The sequence below is a fragment of the Branchiostoma lanceolatum genome, chromosome 17, assembly GCF_035083965.1.
Source record: "Branchiostoma lanceolatum isolate klBraLanc5 chromosome 17, klBraLanc5.hap2, whole genome shotgun sequence".
NCBI classification, from domain to species: domain Eukaryota; kingdom Metazoa; phylum Chordata; class Leptocardii; order Amphioxiformes; family Branchiostomatidae; genus Branchiostoma; species Branchiostoma lanceolatum.
In genome coordinates this window covers 4,234,520-4,259,053 of record NC_089738.1, presented here as the reverse complement: position 1 = coordinate 4,259,053, position 24,534 = coordinate 4,234,520, and the positions used below count along the sequence as shown (strand labels likewise).

Genomic DNA, 24,534 nt, shown 5'->3' with positions numbered 1-24,534 from the left:
TATCATTTATCTTGATAATAATTGGCCTTTTGGAGCTTAAGTCATCTTAAGAAATGATTTATCACCTTACAATCGTTTTATAATTTTAATTTGCTGAATTTGAAGTATTAAGGGGAACAACAACACATGTATTGATGACGTAGTACACATCGACATCTGTTGTACATTTTGTGGAAGAAGACGGAGCTTTGCCACGTTAAAGCCTCAACTTTGGTTGCAAAATGCCGAGCAACGAAGGCAACCAAGGCAACAGGGACAGGAAACTTGTATCAGGGCCTTCCCTGGTACACTCTTTTACCAGATTCATCAACAAGAGCGATCGCTGTGCGGATATAATCTGGATTGACTACGAGGGAAAGCGAGTGACTTACACCACCGACCTGAGACCTGGCGAGTTTTTCGATGTAAACACCTTCGTGGGGCATCCCTGGATTTTCAGAGACAGTTTGGCGAGGGACAAGCTCACGGTCAGGTGTAAGGAGGTATACTTCCCCACACCTTGGAACGGGGACTGGCCACCACAAAGGACTACCATCAACATTGGTATACCAGGTAAAAATGATAAATTTCTTTTGAACGTCTTATGAGATCTTGGCAACAGGGATGGTATGACGTCTGTCAAAATTAAGTGCTGAATCGTCTACAAGCTGATGTTGACTGTTACAGTCTTGTTGTATTTAAGGGAAACGTATTCTATGCAATTTTAAGTCTTATGTAATTTGGGGAAACATGGCAAACGTATATGAAGGGGGCGTATACTTTTGAAATAATTTTATGACGATACTGATAAAATGCATATGCAGTAAGAAAAATTTTATTGGCTGAATGGATTGTTATGACCTCTTCATAATCAGAAAATCTGAGGTTAATAGCTGTTAGATTTAGAACAGGATGGAGGAGCGACACTGTTCCATAATCTTTAGGGAGATCCCTGCAGGTGTTGCATTAACAGTATTTAACTGTCCCTTAGGCTTATACACATGACAGGAATGGTGCTTGTTTTGATAAATGTAATGTACATGTACATGAACTTAACTACAGTACTAGTACTAGTCTAGACTCTAGACTCAATTGCACTACAATTATAACTATCTGCTTGAAAAAGCATCATGCTTTACCTCTATTGAAGATGACTGTTTTACCTTCACCTGTAAAACACGTAGACGTGGAAAAGACCCTTGCATCTTCGTTCAGTATGCCAAGCCGTAAAGATACTGAGTGTAAATCTTGAGATATTTGTGGTAGTTTTATCTTGTTTCTTGGCGAAATCACAACATTGCCAATATGTTTTTTGTACTAGGTTTTTTAATTAGGATTTTACCATGGTCAATATATTATATTGACCATGGTAACATCCTAATTAAAAAACCTATATATATGACTTAAGGTGACCATATCCTATCACTGATATAGTAGTGTAGAGTTGTTTCAACTACAAACCTAAAACACCACAAAAACCTCATACTGCAAAATAAAGGAAAAATACATGAATCTACAGTACTGTAAATACAGAAATGTTCGCGGTGGTTTTATGTTCGCGGTTTTTGCGGTGACGTCTTAACCGCGAACTTAAAACCACCGCAAAAAGCCGTTACATTGTGTGCTTCTAGCGCTACTATTGTTTCAAACGCAAACTCAAAACCACCGCGAACACTCCATTTTCACCCTACCCCCACGAACATTTTTGCATCTACAGTATACTAACAGTGGCACTTGCTTTCCTCTCTGTCCAGTGTACACGTTGCGGGAACGATGCTTACAGGTCATCAGACAGTTGGTGCCAAGGTCGCAGTACGACCTTCTGGAGATTCCTAAGACTCTGAAATTCGAGCTGGAGGAAGAGGATGACGAAATAATTATCTCATGAAGATGGGATAGCTCAAACTGTCCTGTCTACACCGAACAATGGAAACAGGAGGTTTCAACAATGTCCTGTTGGTACGACGGAACAATGAAACAGGATGTTTTGATTATGTCCAGTATACTGAACAAGGGAATCAGCGCTCCGAGTTCTGCACTGTGATATCAACAGAATCAGTCATGACATGAATACTCAAGATGTGATTTACTTGTAATCGGTTTATGTATATTGATTGATGATCAGTATTTGTACTGTTGACTTTATATTGTATTAATAATCATTATGTACATGTAAGAGGACAATAGTCACTAAGTATTTCTGTGGATCCTATATGTGCTACATGTTAATGTAGTTGTTTCCAAAGTGAGTTGGAAAGTTGGGTTGGCACTAAATGACTTCTTTTGGAACTTAAAAAGATGATAAAGCTTACCGATCACATGTATGGACTGAAGACAATTTTCCTTGGAAGTACAAGCGATGATTGTTGCAAGAGGGCTGGTTGGCAATACAAATGTACTTGGTTTAAGTATGGAACTATGTAGTAGATGATAATATTAATGCTAGAAATCACCTTTCTTTTATCCCTCCAATCTGCAAAATTGTATGGTCTCCATTGTAAAGCTGGTTGTTTTCCACAAACTCCAGTCAAAGCTAGCCAACTATTAGAAGTGTTTTCCCTTGTGTGAATACATGGTTTCAGTTGGTACAGCCTCAAAACTACATCCTGTGATTTTTGGGGGAGTAACACTGAAGCTAATCTAGAGCATTTTTGGCGACACCTCTGGGGCAGATAGTATTGTGATCCTTTAGTTCTACACGCCCACCTTACTGCTACAATGTACATGCTACAACTTCTGCACTCTTAGCATACTGATATAAAAAAGTTTCTAAAGGGTCTAGAAGTCTGTGAAATTGTTGCTCTCACTGCATGAGCATGAAGATAATGAGTTGCATATGTCAGCCCACCGAAGCTCAGGCAAACGTGTTCCAGACCTTCTCACAACATAAACTTATTATTTCCTGTACAAGCTGAAACCTGCACAGGTACAAATGTATCCTGTACAGAGCAGTTTTGATATTGTTTATGGTATAATAGTGTGTGTCAAGCTCTCAGAGTCCGACTTGTATAAATAGCAACATGAAACACCATATACTACAGTCAAACCTGCCCAAGAAGACCACTCAAGGGGACCAATGAAATCTGGTCTATGTGGACAGTTGGTCACTTCAGTTCATTCATTCAGATCCTTGTAGTGCCTAGTGGCACATAGGTCAGCAAGTTTCCTCCTGTTTCTGTAGCAGGGTATGTTTTTACAAGGAACGGTTGCTAGCCTTCAACATGGGATCCCGAATTTATGACCCTTACAAAAGAAGAGGTGCAGCCCCAACTGAGATATCCTGACCCAGGATTGAACGGGGGTCTCCCAGTTAGAGCTAATTGAAACTATCTTGAAACACAGCAATCATTGTGTCAATTTGGAAAAATTATCAAAGGGACCATCAGAAAGTGGTTACATTGGCCAGGTGGTCCTTATGTAGAGCTGGTCACTTGAACAGGTTTGACTGTACATAGATTCTGTAGCTGTTAAAGTAAAAGCTGAAGACAAACAACAATCTTAAAAAGCCAGGATGTACCAACAAGGTATGCAACACCAGTGTGGCTTAAGTCTTAATAAAGATACACGTCAAGTGTTCAAGTCATTTGGCAGATTGTACATTATTGTTGCCAAGGAATTGTCACTGTATTAATTTGGACAGAATGTGCAGTTATTATTTTTTCTAAAAGGATGATATTGTGTGCATTTGTTATTGAAATGATAAGTAAATGAAGATTCTACTAGCAATGGTTTGAGGTCTCATTCATGAGTTTTTTCTCCCCATAGACTTCTATGTTATAATCCCTGTTTTACATGGGCGTGTTCGTAATGAAGGTATACTGTATAGGAAATCTACCAATGTCATTCATTCTATGTTGAGCACATTAATTCTTCATTGTCAAAAAAAATTGCCAACAATGTCCAACCATCTATGCGTTTTTTATAGCAATCACATTGCAATTAGTGTCCCGCAAAGGCACTTTCTAGCTGCAAAGGTACGACCGCACCACTTAACACCCAGCAGTGTGCATGTCCAACCTCGCGCGTGGCTGCCGAAGATAACCTGCTAATTTCTTCACTTACAAATAAGCTTTCACCAAACTAACTTCTTTCTTTAATCAGTTGAGCTAGCTTAAAGGGAATTTCTAAACACTAGTTCATGCAGCCGTTTACTTTTTAGGGTCTGCACTCTTTTAGACTGCACACTCGGAGTAATACATGAATGAAACCTTGAATTGTTGTCTTTTTCGTGGAATTTGTCAGCATTTGGACTGGACCAAGGAACTGAAACTTTGCGTTTGCAAGACAGCATCCATAGGCCAAAACAGTGATTATTGGCCAATCTACTTTGAGATTGAAGGCAACCAAAGCAAAATTAGGGCCAAAAAATGGAAATAAGAAAAATGCTGAAATCTTTATGGTACACATGTAGTGACATTTACTAACATTGTTTAGCACATTTGCGTAATAACTTCATACTTTTAGTACTTAAAAGCCGCGCAAAATCGTGCCGTACGATGATCCCCTTAGTTTCGCGAGCCTACAAAAAGCAACGATTTTCAGTGAGTTCTCACATCACAACAACGTCATACTTTTGCATCATGGACGTTGCTATACATTGTGATAGCGTTTGAACCAATCATCCGATTTTTCGGGCGCTATAAATATTGCTTGGGTTTCCTTTAACAAAAAAGTACATTCATCTTCATAATTTATGTACCAGTCATTTGTTCAGCGGACTAAAAATAACTTCAAGACGATGGCATTAATATGTACACCAACAAACATTTGATGAAAAGAATACAAACTACAAATGCTGAAGGCACCACATATTCTGATATATTTATATGAACTCGTCACACAATTATCAACATCACCAAAACTGGTTAACATCATTATCGTACATAGAAAAATACATAAGAAATGAACCGGAATGTCACAGTTTATCTACTTAACCTTCTAAACTGCACTTGTTGGAAAATTTGTTTGAATTACTGAATTACTGCACATAACATTCTGGAAAGGCCACTTTTGGTATTTTTTGGTCCAACTTTTTTTACAGTCATAAATGTTTAATATGATCGACATTCACATAACTACAACATGTATACCAATAACATTTCTAGATTTCTATTTTGCAAGAAAGGAGCTGCAATATTTCAGTTGCCATTAGTAGAATTTTCACTGAACATGGTAGAATTTCACCTAATTGTGGCATACAGGATTAGATGTACAATGCACTATTAAAACAAGTACATGTATGCACACATGTATGGCCTAGTCTTGCTTGACATAAATTTGAGCATACTAATGTTGATGTACATGTAGTATAGGTTCAGAAACAAAATGAGGATAATATACAATTAAACATATCATGAAGCACAAACATCATTAAAAACAACTTCACAAAACATTAACACATTCAGAGTAAAAGCAGCAAGGAAGAAAATATATATCAGTTTATTAATCTGAACAAAAATGGGCAAAAAATAACTTCCACATTTTGTTGCCATCAAAACATACTGTTAACGTTAGTAATGCAATTTCTGCTTCCAACCAACACATTTAATAGTTTCACAAGATTTGCTAGTGTTATTGTTTATTGTCTAGACTTTCTGCTGTCTTAAGCCTAGGTTCCACATAGTCGAACATGGCTTCCCGACCTTCCCCAACCATGGTTCTTTATTCTTTATTAAAAATTGGGAGTGGTCCGGGAGCTAGATCGGCTAGTGTTCGGCTGTGGTTGGCTGGTGTTTGGCTGCACCAGCCAAACGTTTAGAAATTTTCAGGCTGTGCACTGGAGATCTGGAATGGGTTGGCTGGTGGTTGGGAGTAAGTCAGTAGTGGTCAGGGTGTGTTTGGAAGTCAAATTTTGACTCTAAACCTAAAACTGGTCTGACTGCTTCCGACCTACCTTGGTTGGCTAGTGGTCAAAAGCCAGGTTCGACTATGTGTAACAGAGGCTTGAGTAAGACTGTTAAACATATCCTGATTCACCATTGCAAAGCCAAGTACGGACATAAGAAGTCAAAAGTACATAGAGTTCCATCGAATACATCAATCCTAATGTTAGTAATTTTACGTTACTCTCAGTGCTGTAGAACTACTTGTGCTGGACACCGATTTTGGTATGTTTGTAAATACAACACTAGAAAGTAAACACATGTGGCACCTGCATTCAATAAGAATCATTCAGGTTCTTCACTGGAAATCTAACAACAGAACACCACGAACACATACAAGTTCAGTATTATTCTCCAAAACTTCCCTAACAAAACTGAACATCCGAAAGTTTTGAACATTGGAGATTGAACATTTAAAGTTGTATTCTTTCCAGTGGTTTACCCATTGCATAACATGACTTTACATAGGATTACTTCTAGTGTATTGGCATCATGATTGTGAGCCTGCAGTTTGGAATGTCGCCGCTAGTGGGCAGGTGTGGGGCTGTCACCTGATCCATCTTTGCGCCCCCTCTGTCTGCGCAGCTGCACCTGTAACAACAAAACATGCAAATTTACAGTTTGACATTGCAGAATCATTCAAAAATTGCACCAGTGCAATAGCCTGACAAGTCGCTAGTGGGCCCAAACCTACACCACTTCTCTCTTACGTCAAAAGCTATCTGCCACCAAAAAATCAAGACCGTAGCATGTCTAGGACAAAAGATATTTTAAAAAGCTGTTGTTTTGCTGCAGTACCAAGGTCACAAACCAGGGGGCCCAAAATCAACCTTGACCTTCATCTCTCCAACACCTACGGTACCCACATACCAAATACAATTTACAATCTATCCACAGGTTCTAAAGCTATAACAAATATCATTATAATCCATCCAAAGGTTCCAAAGTTATTTTGACCGCAAACATCTGGAAGCACAGACACACACACACACAGAGACGCATGAAAATCTGCTACAGGTATTTTGAGACTTAACAACACAAAATATTGTTCTCAAAGGCTTATGAGGGTCAAGGCAAATACAATACATGTATTTCATCTGGCTTCTAGATACACAACAAATTCAAAAGGTTACAAGTGCTTTCTTGGAGAAGAAGATATAACATCCCACCTGCAGCTGCAACTTGTTGGTGAAGAACATACTCTTCCAGCCCACATCCTTAGCGAGGTCGCGCATCTCTTCTGTCACGTTCTCACAGTGCCGCTCGTACACATGCTCCCACAGCTCATCTGAGTTACAGATCTATGGACAACGACATAAATGGGGAGCATAGGTGAACACTGAAGTTTTAATGTTTAGTCACATAGTGATAAGGTAACAGGAGCTATCTACCACCCAAAAATCATGACCATGAACACAAGATATCAAAACCAGAAGTTCTGCTGCAGTACTTAGGAAAGCCGCCAGGGGCCCCAAATTTAACCTTTTCTGTTTTTTCTCTTCTTCTTTGACATTGGAATTGACTTTTGAATTAACATTCTATGACGTACAGTCTCCGTTTTTCGATATTTGTTTTCAATTTATGGCATGTATTTCTTCATTTTGCAGCTGCCTTGTACCATTTACAGTACGGTCGAAAACTTGCGTGGATGTCATCCATATAATCTAATCAACATGGCCTTACAAGCATGTAAAGGTAATGAGATACTGCTGCCTTGTTTGATTGACATTTCCTACCTCTCTGAACAGCCTGTTGGTCTGTGCAAGCTGAGAGATGTCCTCCAGCTCCAGGTACGACACCAGGAAGATCAGCATGGGCTTTGGCACACGTGTGATGAAATCGACATGCCCGCGGCACAGACCCAGGGCGTGCTCCAGGGAAGGCTCACCGAACACCCTCCGCACATCCCCTTTGAATGACAACAACATCATCCAACATTATGAGCAAGGCTTTTTTTGTGCATGTAATTACCAGGGAAGAAGGGCATCCTCTGGGTGTGCCCTGCTACAGGAGGGCCTCTAATTTCTTTGTTTTCTTAGAGTGGGGCGTCCAGGAGACGCCCTGCTAGCTAATAACCTTTTATGAACCAGTCTAAACTTTACATAACCTGAACACTGGGAGGTTGGGAATTTTCGGACGACTCTGTCAGTCTTGTTCACAGAATGGACCTGACCTTTTATGCAAAGACTAGGTGTAACAGACCGTTCGGTGTAATATAACCAGCTGCTGCCACGCCGCGTTCCTGCGAAGCTGGCCGTGTGTTACGCCTAATGGCGGTTGTACCGGCTATATACATAGATACAGATACAGATACAGACTACTCCAACTTCCGGGACGTGATGTTAGAGACACATGATTTTGGTTAAGCCCCAATTTCTCCCAATGTTGGTTATCTAAAGTTCTTTACCAACACAGATCAAGGACACCATGCATATGATGTCCTTGCACAGATGAACTTCTATGCTAAAATCATCATTCATTCTTGAGGTTCCAAACTTAATAGTCTTCCAAGTGAGGGTCTTTTATGATAGAATCATTCATATAAAACAGATAGAATCATACATCTATATTACCAAGACCAGGGAGAAAGAAGAAAACAGCTACAGAATCCACTTCCAGGGGAGTAAGGGGATGCAGCACCCATGTTCTACCCTTGTATCCAAACCTATCATACCTGCCAAGTCTCTTTGAATCATCCTCTTATGCAAATTGTTTTACAAGAGGACAAAATGTAGCCTGGGTTCCATGGACATGCAAGTGTAGGCAGACCTCGCACAACCTACATACAGCAGCTGTGTGAGGATGCAGGCTGGAATTTAGAAGAACTACCGAGAGCAATGGAGGACAGGGAGGACTGGAGGAGGAGGAATATTGATGTTCATCCGTGACACTCTCACGACAAGATGATGATGATGGGTTGCATCTGATTACTATCGGTGCCCCTACACTCGCTACCCTGGCTCCTACACCCACTACCCTGAATTTAGGCGCCTCGGTAGTAATCAAATGGCACCAAGGCTAGACGAAGAGACTCGGTAGTGATAAAAGGTTGAGATACCAGGCTACCCAAGTTCTCCTATTCAGAATGAAAATTACTGACCCTGGACCTTGTCATCATTCAGGAAGTCATCGTGTGATTCTCTGATCTCCCCGGGGAAACATCTCCTCTCGTCGCCCTTCCGCAGGGAGATCTTCCACCAGCGCCAGACCACCTGGACAGGGAGGCAGACAAAACATCATCATCATCAATATTTTGGTGGTTGCCCAAACAGGTTTGACTGTATATATAGAATTGTAGGATAGCTTAGCCTTGTAATATTGTTGATTTAATTTTTTTTTTTTCAACCTTTATTTAACCTTGAAAGTATGCAAAACATACACTCTTCGGCCGAGGCCGTTTTTCAAGAGTTCAAGGGAGGAGGTCAGGGGTCCTTTCAACATACCATCTGGTTATCATTAATGCCATACATGTGCGAATGTTGAGTAATAAAGTTCATTCATTCATCATCATATTTCTTACTCTGAAATAAAAAAGATGTATCCAAAACATCACTGCTTCGAATTCGTTATTAATAATATCATTGATGATAATAAATTATCAACATCAAGGTCTAGTTAAGATAACTCACATGTAGGCTACCCAAGGGGCCAGCCATGAATTTTTCTTACCAGCTAATACTTGTCAGTAATATTACAGGAGTGACAGTAAAGCTGACTTACTGAAATGTGACTGTCAGTAACTACTAACTGTTAAGTTACAGACAGTCACAATTATTCAGTACTGATAGTTTGCTAAGAGTGAGGCTTTAACATCCAGCCATCCCTGTATCTTTGCTGAAAGCAGTATATTAAGAAAGAATGCGTTGTGACAATATCTTATGCCTTAACATATAGAAGTGATATCATATATTTTGTAAAGTTTCATTATCTTTTCAGTCATTGTTTGGTCAACTCTGACACACTATGATACCCTCACCTTCTAAAACACTAAGTAGATGACCTTGAACCGTCTGTGACCTTGAGACCCCCCTCCCCCATTTGTGTGCCCTCCACTTAAGTTTACACAACACCATAAATCATAGCCAGTCCAGACACAATGCCTTGCCTGTTCAGTTCTGTATGTGTCAACAACAGTTTGTCAACATTTTGGTTGTCCGCAAGGACTTCCTTGTGTACTTCCAAGTGTACAAATAAACTGGTCCCACAAATATTGTGCAATTCTAGATGATTATCTGAGTGCATCATCAGCGCTCTGTTTTTCAAGAAAAATATCCCTGGCAAGACTGTCACTTTGTCCCAAAGAGCTTATCAGATTTCAGAACAATACAAACAGATTTACAACGTTGTGGTGACCGTTGTCTTATTTCAGCATTTCATGTATTACTGGGGGTGTAGAAATGGCAAACACAAATGAAGAGTTTTTTGCCTTTACTTTGTTGGCTTTGAACGTGAGCTCATAATATTGTTGCATTCCATGTGTGAGGTAACCATTATGCAAAATGCCTGTCTACCCTCAAGTCGAACAGCTCTAGAACCGGTCAACACCGGATGCCAAAAACATTCAGTAAAGACGTCATGAAACCCATTGAACATCATTGTACCATATACATTCGTACTTAAGTTTCACATTCATTGAACCAATTCTTTTGTTCATACATTATACTATAAACATAACACAGCATTTTTCCTTGTTTTCACAACAAGATTACTGCAGTAGTCAAGTGCAAGGATGTGCACTGGGAAATGCTCTTCTAAAAACACCTGCTAACACTCGAAAAGAAAAACAAATACATAATACATGAAGCGCATATACCACGTAAGACATCATCATATAGCTGACCTTTTCAACAAAGGAAACTTAACAACTGCCGACATGTTGGACGGCCGTCGCAACATCAATCAACCCATAACATTAGACAAATGTCAAGAGAACAATGAAAAGGTTTTGACTGTAATGTCATGAATGTTGACCCCTTTTCTTGTCGCCATGGTAACTACCTGAAGGTTGAAAAGGCAAGACACAACAAAATTCTGTTTAAGATATCACTGGTTAAAACAAATCAGTCCAGACTGTTTTTGGCAAGATACTAGCGCAGAAAATGACCCTAAATAAACAAGAGGCTGAACTTTCTGTTTGTAATAGCAAATATAAACAACGTGCCGGGGTTAACATATGAAAAATGAAACAAGTTGATAAAAATGAAATGGTGTTTTGAGTTTTGTGTGCCCAACCTAGAAACTATAGGAAGCTTTAGAGCGAAACAATCGGGGAGGTTTGCTTTTGGGATCTCCAATTTCGAAAACAGTTTGAACAGGTGTTTAAAACATGGTCGTGTGCGCAGTTGAACTTGCAAGTAAATCAATATGGATAAAACACTCGTTATAAATCATAAATTTGAGCCTGTATGAACTTTTTAGGTGGCATTTCTACAACTGATGTTAGTATAAGGTTGACTTATCACAATGTTCGGCGAGACCATAAATGCGTATCAGGTCACGTAGGCACTTTGTTTTGATTTTCGAACTTCCGCTATAGGCGGGAATGAAAAGGTGGGAGGGCGGGCGTTGGACGGTGCGATCTACTGCCAAATTAGCGCGCTTACGCCGAAGAATGTGTCTTAAAAATACATCATTCTGGTCCACAGATCTTAAGAAACGTACTCACTTCCTTAGTGGTGATAAGGAGCTGGCAGTAGTCCTTGGAAGGCGCGGGAGCCTGGTCCGCCATCTCCAGCAGCACTCCATCTCTCACTAAGGACGCCATACTGGTTGCCATCTCACGTCATGCGCGAGAAACGTCGAGACTTGCGAACACAATTATTACATCAAAATCATATCAGATTATTCTTCCTTTCCTATAATAATTAATTCTTAAGATTTTATTTTTTATTAAGAGCGTTAATTTATTTGTTTTAGTACAGAAATGAGTTTTAGGCAAAGGTTCCTCATCCCAGCAGGCTTTGCGCGTTTTGTACCATCTTTGATGTTCGTCAAGTTCGATGGTAGGTACCAGAAAAAGTTACATTTCTCTCTAAAATTGAAGAAATGATGACCCCGAGTGATGATTTTTAAAAAGGGGGGATTTCAGGGAGTATAATTTGACAGGAATGTGCCATGTTGGCCCAAAGGATATGATAATAAGGGCCGCGGATTGATCCGGGTTCGTCAAAGGGGTATCGCAGGGAACCGGAAAATTGATCTTCCACAATCGCCAGCTATTCCGTCCAGTTTGGGCCAAATTTCACCCTCCTGAAGCGGTTTGTAGCGAAATCTGAGTAACAGTATTATGATTTGATATCTGCGATGCATTGATATGATATTATCGGCTTGTAATACCGTGAAAGTAGTTCCCAATGAGCTATGATATAAAGGGTGCAAGCAGGCCTGATGTGACAGAAAGAGAGGCTGTCTGGAAGCGGAGGAACCCTTGACAATTGTGCCGAGAAAATCACCCATTTTCAGCATTTTGACGGCTTCCACGGATCTAGAATTGTAGGTGTACATGCCTAGTTTTCTACAGTAGGTTATTGGGGGACAGTTTGGTGTGAAAATGGATTTAGAAGCCGCAAATGTCGGGTCTTTGTGAACGTGCTACGTATGTCCATTTATCTGGGTCAGTACAGGTCAAAGGGTTCTATGTCGTCATATGTATGCATGCTTTCCAAGTCTGAACAATTTCCATCTAGCACATTCTTAATATGAAATTATGAGCGATATCTACCCCTTTTCTGCTATAGCATAAATCTGTATGGAATTTACAGATTACTTGAATGCTTAAAGGTGTTCAATTGTATAGAATAATGATATGGAAATTTTAATTTCTACAATTTATTGCAGATGATTTACATAAATTGTAGTTTATGAATTGGTGCCTAATTTTTGAATGTGTTGTATTGCTGTGATAGTAATTTTTATTTGTTGCCTATTTGTTGGATCCTAACTTGAAAAGATTTCTGTCTCATGGTGACTAGTGGATATATCTTAATATTATTTGGTCATGGGGTGCAACCTATAGCATAGGCTATACCGGTACGTTATCAAAATGGCAAATCCAACCAGCGAGTGATGGTTGACCATGATTTCCTCTTCTAGCAGCCTTCAGGAAGATTTGTGTACAACCTAGCATTGCCTAATAAGTAGTACATGTATCTCAGTATTATCTGATGCTAAAACATTTTGTCATGCCAAATTTAGGCACAATTTGACTCAAAATCAACTGCAGCTTTTGGCGTTTGTTTGCCTCAATATGCAATGTTGACGTTCTACATCTCCTTTTCAATGTATCTCAACTTCCAAGTTAAAACATGACAAAAGTATCTGATCTTGACTTTGCTGACAGTACTCAGCTTCGGTTGGGAGCTTTTGTTACTAAAGAGGTGCATTTGGTGGAGGGATTAGGATGGGCTATATAAGTAAGGTTTCAAAGCAACCTCTTGATCACTACCTGTATGCCACAGGTCGCTGGTGGGATCCGCCATTTTGATGACGTATGTTTTACTTTGTGTTGGTGTGGAGGATACTTTTTTTGGGTCGGCCATCATGAATAATTAATTTCTGGATTGATAAAATGCATAACCATCAATGGATCACCTTGGATCAATGACTGGTAGAATTGCAATAGGGTGTTATTTACGTACATGCAAACATTAATAACTTATGCTAAGGAAAAAAAGAGTTCCATAAACACAACTGGCTGGAAAAAGTGTTGAAAACATCCAGAAACTTTCTATATGTATGTGCACATATTTAGAACATTTGACAATCTAAAACATTATGTACTCGCATATTGATTTATGCATAATATATGCATGATATATTGACTTATGCATGCACACACATTTACACATACGTGTATGATATAGATATGCACGCACCACTTTGATTTGGAAAGGCACTATTCAGTTTTGTGATGAAGGATAGTCTGGGTATGACAAAATAAATGACATTTATGCAAAGTACATGGTGACCTCTCAAGCAACACTACTGATACTGTAAATGCAGAAATGTTTGCGGTGGCTTTGTATTTGCGGCGACCGTTTCACTGCAAACTTAAAGCCACAGCAAACATTTTTGTCCAATACTGGAGCAGTATGGTAACTATAGCGCGGCCGCGAACGTTTTTCTGCAAGAATAAAGCAAGTAGCATGTTGCTGGACTGGTATTAGATTTATGATGGTCTGGCTGATATTGTTAACAAAACATATACTAGTATGTACAAGTAACATGTTGATGAATTCATGAGCGTAGTACAATTGTTAACACAGGTGGATTTCGTTAGATTAAAATGTGTCATTAAGTATTGACTTGGGATTGAAAATTAGAACATTTTCAGGACATATTTGGTGGTTTGGCAATGTCCCAACAGTTGGACGCTGCTGGAATACCAGTCTGCCAGACATGGCTGGACCTGCCTTCAAAGTTTCAAGGATCATTTGGCTTCAACCATTCAAAAGGCAAATGTTCAATCATCCGGAAATATCAGACTACTGTCACCAAAGTCTTGATGTGGAACTACTTCAAGTACTTGTTTCGGAAAAGACAGGGAAAGCTGGTGAAAATTGTTTGCAGTTCATTGATAAATGTGCATTCTACCAAGACTGCTGTCTATCTGTTTTAGTCTAAAGGCCAATTATATTTAATTAGACAATAGCATTATACAGCTTGTTTGGTTAAAGGTGAAATTTCACAGTCTACATTTTGTCCACAGAGCTACATAATGTTCTATTAAAATGATAGTAGGAACAATAGATTGTTTAATTATACAGTAGTGAACTTGACATGAAGACCTGGGGATGCTAAATGTATGTACTGTATGTAGCTATTGAAAAAAAAGACTGATGTTACCCAAGTCCCAAGGCAATTTAAGGTGCGGAAGTCAAAGTGAACATGAAAAGACCCAGCCTAGAAAAGTGATTTTGCCCAAGGGTATATGACTTGTCAACAAGGGAACAGTATTTGCTGCTATTGGGGCACCTTTAAAACTGTGAAATTAAATTGGAAGGTAAAGGGTTTGCTGTTTGGGATATTTTGTTGCTATAAGTATAACTAAGTCATTGCCTACGTAAATATTTACGGATGAAAACATGACTACAATTTGTGATATCCCAGCCTTTCAAAATGTGAGCCATACCAAAATCTGTAATCCCGAATGACCGATCTGAACTTATATGTTTGTGTACAGACTTGAGTCCTATTGGTATACAATGTTAGCAGCTTCAACTTTGCTGTAGTTTCAGATGAAAGACTCAGTCTGAGTTTTGGAGTATTCAATGAAATCATATGAGGAAGACTCAGATATTTGATACATGAGACACTGTCAAATGGTAAGTTTGATCTTGACCTCGGCACTTTTTGCTTATACTCAACAAGCTGGTGATTTCTATGGCAAGTTAAATCAGATAAACCTTATTGTAAACATATGTTCCAATAAGAAAAAATAAGGGGTTTTGTAATTGTATATGATTGTGAAAGAAACATCAAAATTATCAAACCATTTGAAAAAAACATCAAAATTATCAAGCCAAACATTATCCATGAAGTAAAGGCACCGTTATCAAAATTTACATTCTTTCTTTCAGCAATCTGACTTGAGAATACGGTTCAGTTAAAAGGAACATTTAGCAATTAAAAAGCTTCCTATGGGCACTTTGTTTCGTAGAACATCCTAGAAATGTGAGGTAGCATTGATACCCATGTGGTTCGGTTGGCAGACACTGAGTCAAGAGACCACAGGTTTGATTCCTCGGGCAAGGCATTGTATCCTTGGGAAATGCACTTGACACATTGTAAACTTTCTGCCATCAACCTAGCCGTTGACCTGACCCTGACTTCGGTTGGGAAGGTAAAAAATTTTAAAAGGTAGATGTGGTAAAAGGAGAGGGATGGGCTCCAAGAAATTGTTGCTTAGGACATACCGTATTGCCTCGAATAAAGTACGCACTTTTTAAACATTTCAAAATTCAAAAGGCACCACAAACCATTGCTAAAGTCAGGGTGCGTGCTTTATTTGAGGTTATTGCCAGGACAAATTGGAAAAGGACCTCAAACCAGGAACCCAGCTGCGGTGAAACAATACATGGCTCAATACCTGCCAATTTGTAACTTGTCATAGGCAATCCTCAAGTTTGCAGAGACAATACTCAGCCTGGCGGAGTAAACAAGAGAATCTTTTATGAATCTAAGGAATGGCATTATGTAGAAGTCCTTGATATAAGAAAAATGACCGGAGATAATAGAAGGAACACCATAAATTTGGATTTATCCTGTTCAAAATGTGTTCAAGAACAGTGGAGAAGGGGTGCATACTTTATTTGGGGTTTTTGACTTCACGTTTCAGCTCTGCAAATTTGTCTGGAACTAGCCCAAATCAGGGGTGCGTACTTTAATTGGGGTGCGTACTTAAATCGAGAAAATACGGTAGTAGAATGCAAGTAATACTAGCTCTTTGCTCTATGGCTTAAAGAAAGGTAAAAATGTCATGTACACAATATTACAGTATTGAGTAATCTTCCTTCTCTCCAGCTGCAGCCTATTGAACGTGTAGAGGGGATGCCCCCTTGTGCGAGCTGCGCCTATGGCCGACCAACCTAGTCACCATCCTGGGGGGTCTTTGCGGCGGTCGTCACGCACATCAGTTGTTGCCAGGAGAGTCGAGTCGACCAGCAGCCGGAGCAGCAGTGTCAGTAGCAGTAGGAGTAGCAGTAGTGCCCTGTCGGGGCCAGCCAACTCCAAGAGGTCAGTCAGTTATTTTTGCAGGGATTTGATTTTGGGTAGAAGAAGAAAGGAGGTTTTTGTTGTGCTTTGAGTTAGGCCATGTTGATTTGATCATATGGATGACATCTTCAGGGGACCCAGAACTGATGCAAGCGTGTGAATAAAAAAAAAGTTTGGCAAAAAAGAAAGTTGCCTTCATTATGAAATGTACGTAGTCAGGAAGGATGAACCAAACTAAACATACAGAGTAAGATATACCGAAATATAAATTTTTGCGTGCATGGATGTCTTCTGTATGATTAATGGTCGGAACGATTCTGTAGTATGGTATGAATACATTAGAGAGGTGACCGCAAGAAAAAATCCACTAAAATTTCAAGGGTTACAGTACACTATTACACTTGCAGTGAAATATATAATAAATGTATTCTATTGTTATCTCCATGAAAAATGGAGATATTGTTTTGGGTGTGTCTGTCTGTGTGTGTGTATGTGTGTGTGTATGTTTGTGTTTCCGCACCACTCCAGTCAGCATAACTCAAGAACCTCTTGATGGATTACAATGATATTTGGGATGTGGGCGGGTGATGTGAAGCCGAAATTTAAGGTCGATTTTGGGCCCCCTGGTATGTGACCTTGGTACTGCAGCAGAACTGCAATTTTTGTATCTTTTGACCTGGACGTGCTGTGGTCTTGATTTTTGGGTGGCAGATAGCTTGTTAATTGTGACTTAATTTGCATAGCTAATGAGGAAAATCTATATTTGCAGTGTTTTCCATTATCCGACTCAAATACATGTAACTTGGTAGTTTATGGAAAGTGGATCATCAACAGATACCAATTATGCAAATAAATTCCTAATTTGCATAATTAATGCAGAATACCATATCTCATCTAATTGGAAAATTATAGGACTGTCAATATGATACTTAGTATGCAGGTAGCTTAGACAGAGATATACATAATGAAGTGCAAATTATGCTAATTGGGACTTAATTTGCATAGCTAATGAGGAAAATCTATATTTGCAGTGTTTTCCATTATCAGACTCAAAAGTCAAATATATGTAACATGTAGTTTATGGAAAGTGGAGCATCAACAGATACCAATTATGCAAATAAAGTTCCTAATTTGCATAATTAATGCAAAACACGATCATTCATCTAATTGGAAAATTATAGGACTGTCAATATTGCAACATGAAAGTTAGATAAAGGTGTTTATGACCAAGCATATCTTATGCAAATGTGTAAGTCATTTGCATGAATAGACTTGTTCATGGAGATATGAGGTCATGGAACTCTTGTTTTTATTGTACCAGCTTAGCCAAGGCAACTGTGATGACAGTGAGACAATTCAATGTTTGATGAAATGGTAAACTGATCCCATATAACAAAATATCAGTGCAGGAATACAGAATTTTGATAGACATGTTAGTTTTGATAGGTCAGCATGGCAATGTTATTCAGCTGCACAATGCATGAATGCAGCATATAGTCAAGAATGCAAAGTCAACTTTCTAAAAGGTAACGATTATCTACACACCGTTGGTCAAGGATTATAAAAAATCAGTCCTAGAAGGCATTTTATGAATGACTTTAATATCATGATAATGAAAGGTCAGTAGCCATCACAGTGCTAATATCAATTTGGCAAGGTTCTAGTTGCTATTGTTAGGACCTGTCTGCATTTGCTGACTGTGAGGTATTATTAGTAGTGAATCATGGCCAGAAAGGTGATTATCAGTAATTACACAGTGAAAGGACCCATCCCTTGGGTGTGTATCCCACTGGGCCACAAGCATCACTGTGACTGGAAGGTCTGTAATTAATGCAATGTACACCCTGTAATCATGAAACATCTTAGATCTCTCTATATTTTTTTTCTTTTTGGTAACACATCAGGGGCATAGGCGTTTTTTCTTTTTGGCGACACATCAGGGGCGAGGCATTTGAAAATGTCTCTCCCTTGAAGCCAAAAGTTGTCAAGTTGCATGCATGGCGTGATTACGATCACACCAAGTCACATAACAGCACACATGTTCATTCTAACTGTGTGCTGTGACAGCGTGCTAGAGCAATATGAAGTGTCAGGGCCTGCAGTCTGTGAGACTGAACTGTGGGCAGTATAGACTTCTCACAATGAATCTATAACATGTTGCATACAATATATCCCATATTGATTGCTATACATGTATACATAACGTATATGTATGGTGTAATATTTGCAAGTCATGCTGATAATTTTAAATTTTTCTTGGCATACAAATTGTGGACATAATTGAATCCTTCTCATGTCTACATGAATGTATTGATAAAGATTGACAGGTGAGATTTGATTTAAACAATAATGCTTGACAAAAATTAATCGTTTTAGAATTGACTATTGGTGATAGGTGGTATAAAATCCAGGTAATGTTTTGACGCATGTTTATTCACTAAGTCAGGACAACTCAAACAGAAGTGTCTTTCTTGTTTGTCACAGGTCTGAAGTCGAGCCTAATTCAGATTTGACAAGTGGAAACACCTCTGGACGAGGCTCACACAGACGAGGGAAGAGCCAGGAAAGAAAGAGGCAAGTTGGTTTGTATTCAGGAATGGAGGAGGAATGTCCAAGGTGTGTAGGCAGTTCACAGTTCTCCCAAGTCAACATCTTTGCTGTTTATGATGACGTTTGCAGGCATCCAGTATTGATGTCAACTAACTTTCTCCTTTTAGTTTTACTGACCAGAAATGTCAACTGAGCTGCAAATATTAAGAAATTCATCAATGGATCGATACAACGAGGATCCTTCAATTTACTTAGAATAATTGTTGGTTCACTTTTTGGTATCAGTGTTCAAGTACTAATCTGAAGCATTGTTTGTCAACACTGGCGTTTTGATCAAGTTGTTAGTAGATTAATGGCTTTCCAACTGCATGCATTCTTTTTACCTTTATGTGTTCCTCATAGTGTTTTAGGAATTCTCTAGTTTGCTTTAAGGCAAGACAACATTCTTTAAACTTCAGCTCTTTCTTGTAAAGCTAATACCTGTAGATATTGTATAATTGTCGTCAACAAGATTTCTTCTCCTAAACACAATTGCAAGATATACTGCCAGGCTAAGTAGGTATACAGTGTAAGCTCTTGTGGATTGGAAAATACTGTAGTTTCAGGTTTTTGACAGTTTCCTTCTAACCCACAGGAGCACACGACATTCACCTTCGCCTGATCGGTCATCTTCCCAGCCCGCCAAGCGGAAAGCTACGCACCGACCAGCAACAAAAGAGCCAGCCAAGAAGCTGGTTAAGACTGAAGTACAGACAAACTCTGTTCTTCCCAAACGCAGAGCCGGAAGACTTCGCAAGGACTCAGCTTCTTCTACTGTCAGCAGTAGGAGTTTCACCAGCACTAGCACCAGCGAAAGTTCCCTCAGACAGGGAAGCAGTAACAAAGAGAGAAGACCAAGCACCTCCTCTTCTGCGAGCAGTGAAACGTCGCTGGTCCCAGGAACAAACAAGAGAGTTGGAAAACTCTGCGGAGGTACATCAGCGAAAAAGAAGAAGGACATCACCCACATTTCTGGCCAGTCCTCTCGTGGTTATGGTCTTAGGTCCCATCCTGATCTAAAGTCAGGGTCAAAGGCTAAGACATCTAGTAAGTTAAACTTCGAGAATTGTTCAAAAGACGAAGGAGCAAGTGGTACAAGTTCTTCTAGTGCATTGCCATTGTTGTCAGGACTACCACCTTTGGGAAAAACCAAGTCCAGAAAGTTTTCAGATTCCAAGAACCACAGTAAGCACTTGGGGAAGAACTCCTCCCGACAATCTTCAAGCAAAACAAAAGAAACCACAAAAAGCAAAGTGGGGAAGGCAACTTCTAAAAGTAGTTCCTCCGCAACTGGGGGTGAGAGCTCTGCGGCAAAGTCCGGGAGGGCAAGTACTGACAAGGGATCAGACAACCGAGACTCTCACAAGAGGGAAGAGCTTTTCAATTCCAGAACTTCTGGTGGGGGAAGGAGAAGGGACTCAGACGAAGGGAGTCCGAACTTTAACAATCTCAATCCCACTGTTAGTTTATCCAGATCCAGACTAAGATCAGGAGGTAAAGAAGGGGAGCCCGACCACCCTGGTCCTTCAGGGTTAGGGGAGCCTAAGTCAGACAAGGGGAAAGGTAAAGGGAAGGGGAAGCGTCGTGATAAGATCCCGCCCGAGCCAGAGAGCTTGCGGCGGAGCGCGAGAAACAGAACAACGGGATCCTGTGCAAGCAGCAGTAGAAGGGGCTCGGGGCCGAGCAAGCGCAGTACAGCGGGGGCAGGATTGGAGGAAAACATGAATAACCCAAACGCTACTCAGGTGATTATCAAAACCTTTGTGCAAACTACATGTACATCAAAGTATATATGGTCAAACTTTGAGTCAAAGTAAATGATCTGAAACTTTTGCAGCAATAAGCAGCTTTTTTTATGCAAATACTTTAGCAGTTATACATACTGAATCCCTATGTTGCTTTGAATCTGCATCGAAGTAGATGCAAAAACTATTACATCGTTCAGGGAATTTTCTTGATGCTTGATTACAATAGCTTGACAACTTTATACACTAAATGTTTCTTCCCAAACTATGACAGGGTTTTGTGCTGATTTTGCTGTTCCCCTTTGAGCTTTTGAATATCTAGTGATGATGCCATTTTTGCCATACAGGATGGGACAGCCAACAACACTGGTTCAGCCAGGGCGTCAGAAGAAGCTACGCAAGGAGCCATTGGTGGAGCAGGAGCGGGAGCCGTGGGGGGTGCCAGCGCCCTGGCCACCTCTGGAGGGGAGAGCGAATCGGATGACTCGGAGATGGGACGTCTACAAGCCCTACTAGAAGCCCGCGGTTTGCCCCCGCACTTGTTCGGAGCCCTGGGCCCCAGGATGCACCAGCTCCTCCACCGTACCATGGGAGGGGGAGCGTCCAGTAAGGCACACACACTTCTGCAGGGACTGCAGAGTGCAGACGAGAGCCAGCAGCTACAGGCGGTGATCGAGATGTGTCAGCTGCTGGTCATGGGGAATGAGGAGACTCTAGGAGGATTCCCTGTCAAGTCTGTGGTGCCAGCTCTTATAACTCTGCTCCAGGTAAGGGTTAACTTAAGCTATTCCTCAGGGCGCGGTTACATTTGTCTCATAGGTTGTTGTACAATTCTGATGTTGTAGAATTTTCGATTAGACTGTGACATAGCCAAGGGCCGACAAGGATCTTGAACAACCTTTTCTGTGACAAGACAGCTGAATTTGCAGGACATATCCATGACAATCCCAAGAATACCCACAGTTTTGATCGTACAATGATCAAACGATGTATGTGACGGGGCCCTTAGGGATTGTTTCAACTGTCAAGAACATCGTTGCACTTTAATCACTTTAATCTAGTTGCAAGTTCAAATAAAAGAATGACTAACTCACATTGCAGCATGGAGGCTATGGGTGTCATTTTTGCTAAGACAAGCTATATATACGTAAAAGTTTTTTTTCCTGGATGAGATGGTGATAAGAAATTGTCTTGAACCTTTCAGATGGAGCACAACTTTGACATGATGAACCATGCCTGTCGGGCCTTGACATACATGATGGAGGCCCTGCCCAGGTCGTCCACCGTGGTGCTGGAGGCAGTGCCCGTATTCTTGGAGAAGCTACAGGTAAAATAATGGCAACAATTGACATGTATTGTTGGGGAACAATTTTGTATTCTAGAAGCAACCCACGTGTAACTTTTATGTAAAGCTCCATGTTCATCTGCTTATAGTAGTCAATCACATAGGACCTTCATTTCAATAGCAAATTCAATACGTCTAAACTCTGACTGTAACTTTTTCCTTTAGGTGATCCAGTGCATGGATGTGGCTGAACAGTCCCTGACAGCCCTGGAGATGCTCTCCAGGAGACACAGTAAGGCCATTCTACAAGCAGGAGGTAAGTTGGCAGCTTCTTTTTTCATTAACATTCTCCCTGCTGCCTAACCCTTTTTAACCAATACAAATTTGGTGCCAAAAGGCTACAGCAGCAGGGAAAAGGTTATGAAAAGGCTTTTTGTGTATTGGTACATCTTTATTGTTCTTGAAACAATGACCTGCCAGGGCTCGAAATAGTGGGTGCATGTGCACCTGTGTGCACCCAAAATTGGAGCTGCGCACCTAATTTTTGACTGTGGGTGCACCAGTGCACCTAGATATTTGTGTTGGCTATAGGTACTACTGTACACTGGTATACAAAACATTCTAAGAATTCAAGTATCTGTAAAAGTGATATAATCTTTGTTGTACTTTGATCCTTGGTTTGATGCATTACTTGTTTGAAATTTTGAAGTTAGCTATAGAATTACAGATTGAAGTTCTCAAGAGTGTTAAATATGTTTTGCTGACATTCAGCTTTATTTTCTGTGTTGCACCCAAAATTCTTTCTGTGCACCTATTTTTTGAAGTTGGGTTCACCAGTGCACCTATTTTCAAAAATGAATTTCGAGCCCTGCCTGCTTTTAAACGTTTTGAAATAGATCAAGAATGTTTGAGAACTGCTGAATTCAGGTATCATCAGTATTGTAACTTCTGTTACTGTTTTTGTATACACTCAGGCCTTGCAGCGTGCCTCCTGTATCTGGAGTTCTTCTCCATCAATGCCCAGCGCACAGCCCTGGCCATCGCTGCCAACTGTTGTCAGACCATCACCCCAGAGGAGTTCCACATGGTACAGGGGTCCCTGCCTCTACTGTCGTCAAGGCTCCAGCACCAGGTACTGTTTCCATTTTGTCAAACTCATCCTGAATGTCTTTCATGTTTCATGGACCAACTGTGCGAAGATATAGATATAGACTCATAAATTCAATGTTTTCATAGAGCTATCATACTATAGAATGAAACTCGTTGCCACCAAGTACAGTAGTGGCATCCTCACTAGATAGCTTTAAACAGTGCTTGCAGCTAGATGTGCAAAGTTTAGGTCTGTGACAGGTCGTTCAATGTAGTATAGTCAGCTGCTGTCACGCCATGTGCCTGCAGAGCTTGTGTGTTACACTGAAGGTCGGTTGTACTGACTAAAGATACAGATAGACGAATGATGTTTAACTTTTTTTCAAGATGAACAGTAGAGTGGGAGATGTCATACACTACATACACATACATTTTATTCTCTTAATGAAGACCATGGTTGAATCTTTGTTTATGTTTATGTTTACTATCCTACCATAGGACAAGAAGTCAGTGGAGAGTGTCTGCCTTGCGTTTGCCCGACTTGTGGACAACTTTCAACACGATGCCAAACTGCTGAAGGAGCTAACAGGCCATGGCTTACTCACCAACATTCAGCAGCTCCTAGTGGTGTCTCCACCTATCATAAGTACAGGTAAGTCAATCATCCACTTGACTAATGGTAGAATTGTTCAGGCATTTTGTGTCAGAGTGACAAATGTAGCATTCAGACCCCTTTAAACTTCTCCCTATTGATTTATCTAAAAGCAGTCCAGTTCTGTTAAATGATTGTTCTACAATGCATTTTTAGTTAAATGGGTATCTCACTGGACTGTGTCACATTGCCGACCTAGCTGTGACTTAAAGGAGTCCTAAACTCCAGAAGGCGGTGTTATCTTCCACTAGATTATGTATCAATCAATACACAATCAGCTGACTTTGTACAGAATTCCGCTTGTGGTGAATTACACAAGGTGTGTTTTTTAAAACAATATGATACTCACTAAACCCCTGCAGACCCTACCAGTGTATTCCCTATGCATAAACATACATTTTTAAACGTGGGTGGTTAAGCACAACAAGAAGGCCAATTGTTAATAAGATATAAAAGTACACATAGCAAGACAAGTTTTTCTTAACCACCCTGACATTCTTTTTGTAATCTAACTTTTGTCAGGCATTGTCAGGCACATTGTAAAAAACGCATGGGCTGAGGGTCACCTGGGGAATTTGGTAGAATACTGAATGCTTTTGG

The 24,534-nt window shown here is 40.2% G+C and overlaps 3 protein-coding genes across 7 annotated transcripts in view; 2 read left to right on the top strand and 1 right to left on the bottom strand.

Annotated features, from left to right (window-relative positions):
• The first annotated feature begins 33 nt into the window (after window positions 1–33).
• LOC136423502 (von Hippel-Lindau disease tumor suppressor-like) lies at window positions 34–3,698 on the top strand. The gene is made up of 2 exons (XM_066411688.1): window positions 34–552; window positions 1,734–3,698. The coding sequence occupies exons 1-2, from the start codon at window positions 222–224 to the stop codon at window positions 1,865–1,867; spliced, it is 465 nt and encodes a 154-aa protein (XP_066267785.1). The 5' UTR covers window positions 34–221; the 3' UTR covers window positions 1,868–3,698.
• A 1,077-nt stretch (window positions 3,699–4,775) lies between these two features.
• On the bottom strand, window positions 4,776–11,658 carry LOC136423495 (F-box only protein 36-like). Its single transcript, XM_066411682.1, has 5 exons — window positions 11,527–11,658; window positions 8,962–9,073; window positions 7,598–7,770; window positions 7,031–7,162; window positions 4,776–6,452 (listed from the first exon to the last, which is right to left on the bottom strand). Exons 1-5 carry the CDS (start codon window positions 11,635–11,637, stop codon window positions 6,387–6,389), a joined length of 594 nt encoding a protein of 197 aa, XP_066267779.1. The 5' UTR covers window positions 11,638–11,658; the 3' UTR covers window positions 4,776–6,386.
• A 100-nt stretch (window positions 11,659–11,758) lies between these two features.
• The window catches only part of LOC136423490 (E3 ubiquitin-protein ligase TRIP12-like), a 38,793-nt gene continuing 26,017 nt past the window's right edge, over window positions 11,759–24,534 (top strand). For 2 of the 5 annotated variants that reach the window (XM_066411659.1, XM_066411655.1), the window contains exons 1-9: window positions 11,759–11,863; window positions 16,383–16,595; window positions 19,059–19,190; window positions 19,759–20,908; window positions 21,256–21,675; window positions 22,113–22,235; window positions 22,419–22,509; window positions 23,168–23,325; window positions 23,781–23,934. In XM_066411659.1, coding sequence (XP_066267756.1) covers window positions 16,435–16,595; window positions 19,059–19,190; window positions 19,759–20,908; window positions 21,256–21,675; window positions 22,113–22,235; window positions 22,419–22,509; window positions 23,168–23,325; window positions 23,781–23,934 — 2,389 coding nt within the window. In that variant the 5' untranslated portion in view covers window positions 11,759–11,863; window positions 16,383–16,434. Of the gene's footprint in view, window positions 11,864–11,897; window positions 12,358–16,382; window positions 16,596–19,058; window positions 19,191–19,758; window positions 20,909–21,255; window positions 21,676–22,112; window positions 22,236–22,418; window positions 22,510–23,167; window positions 23,326–23,780; window positions 23,935–24,534 lie in introns of those variants that run through there. The other 3 variants (XM_066411660.1, XM_066411657.1, XM_066411658.1) reach the window with 3 other exon arrangements.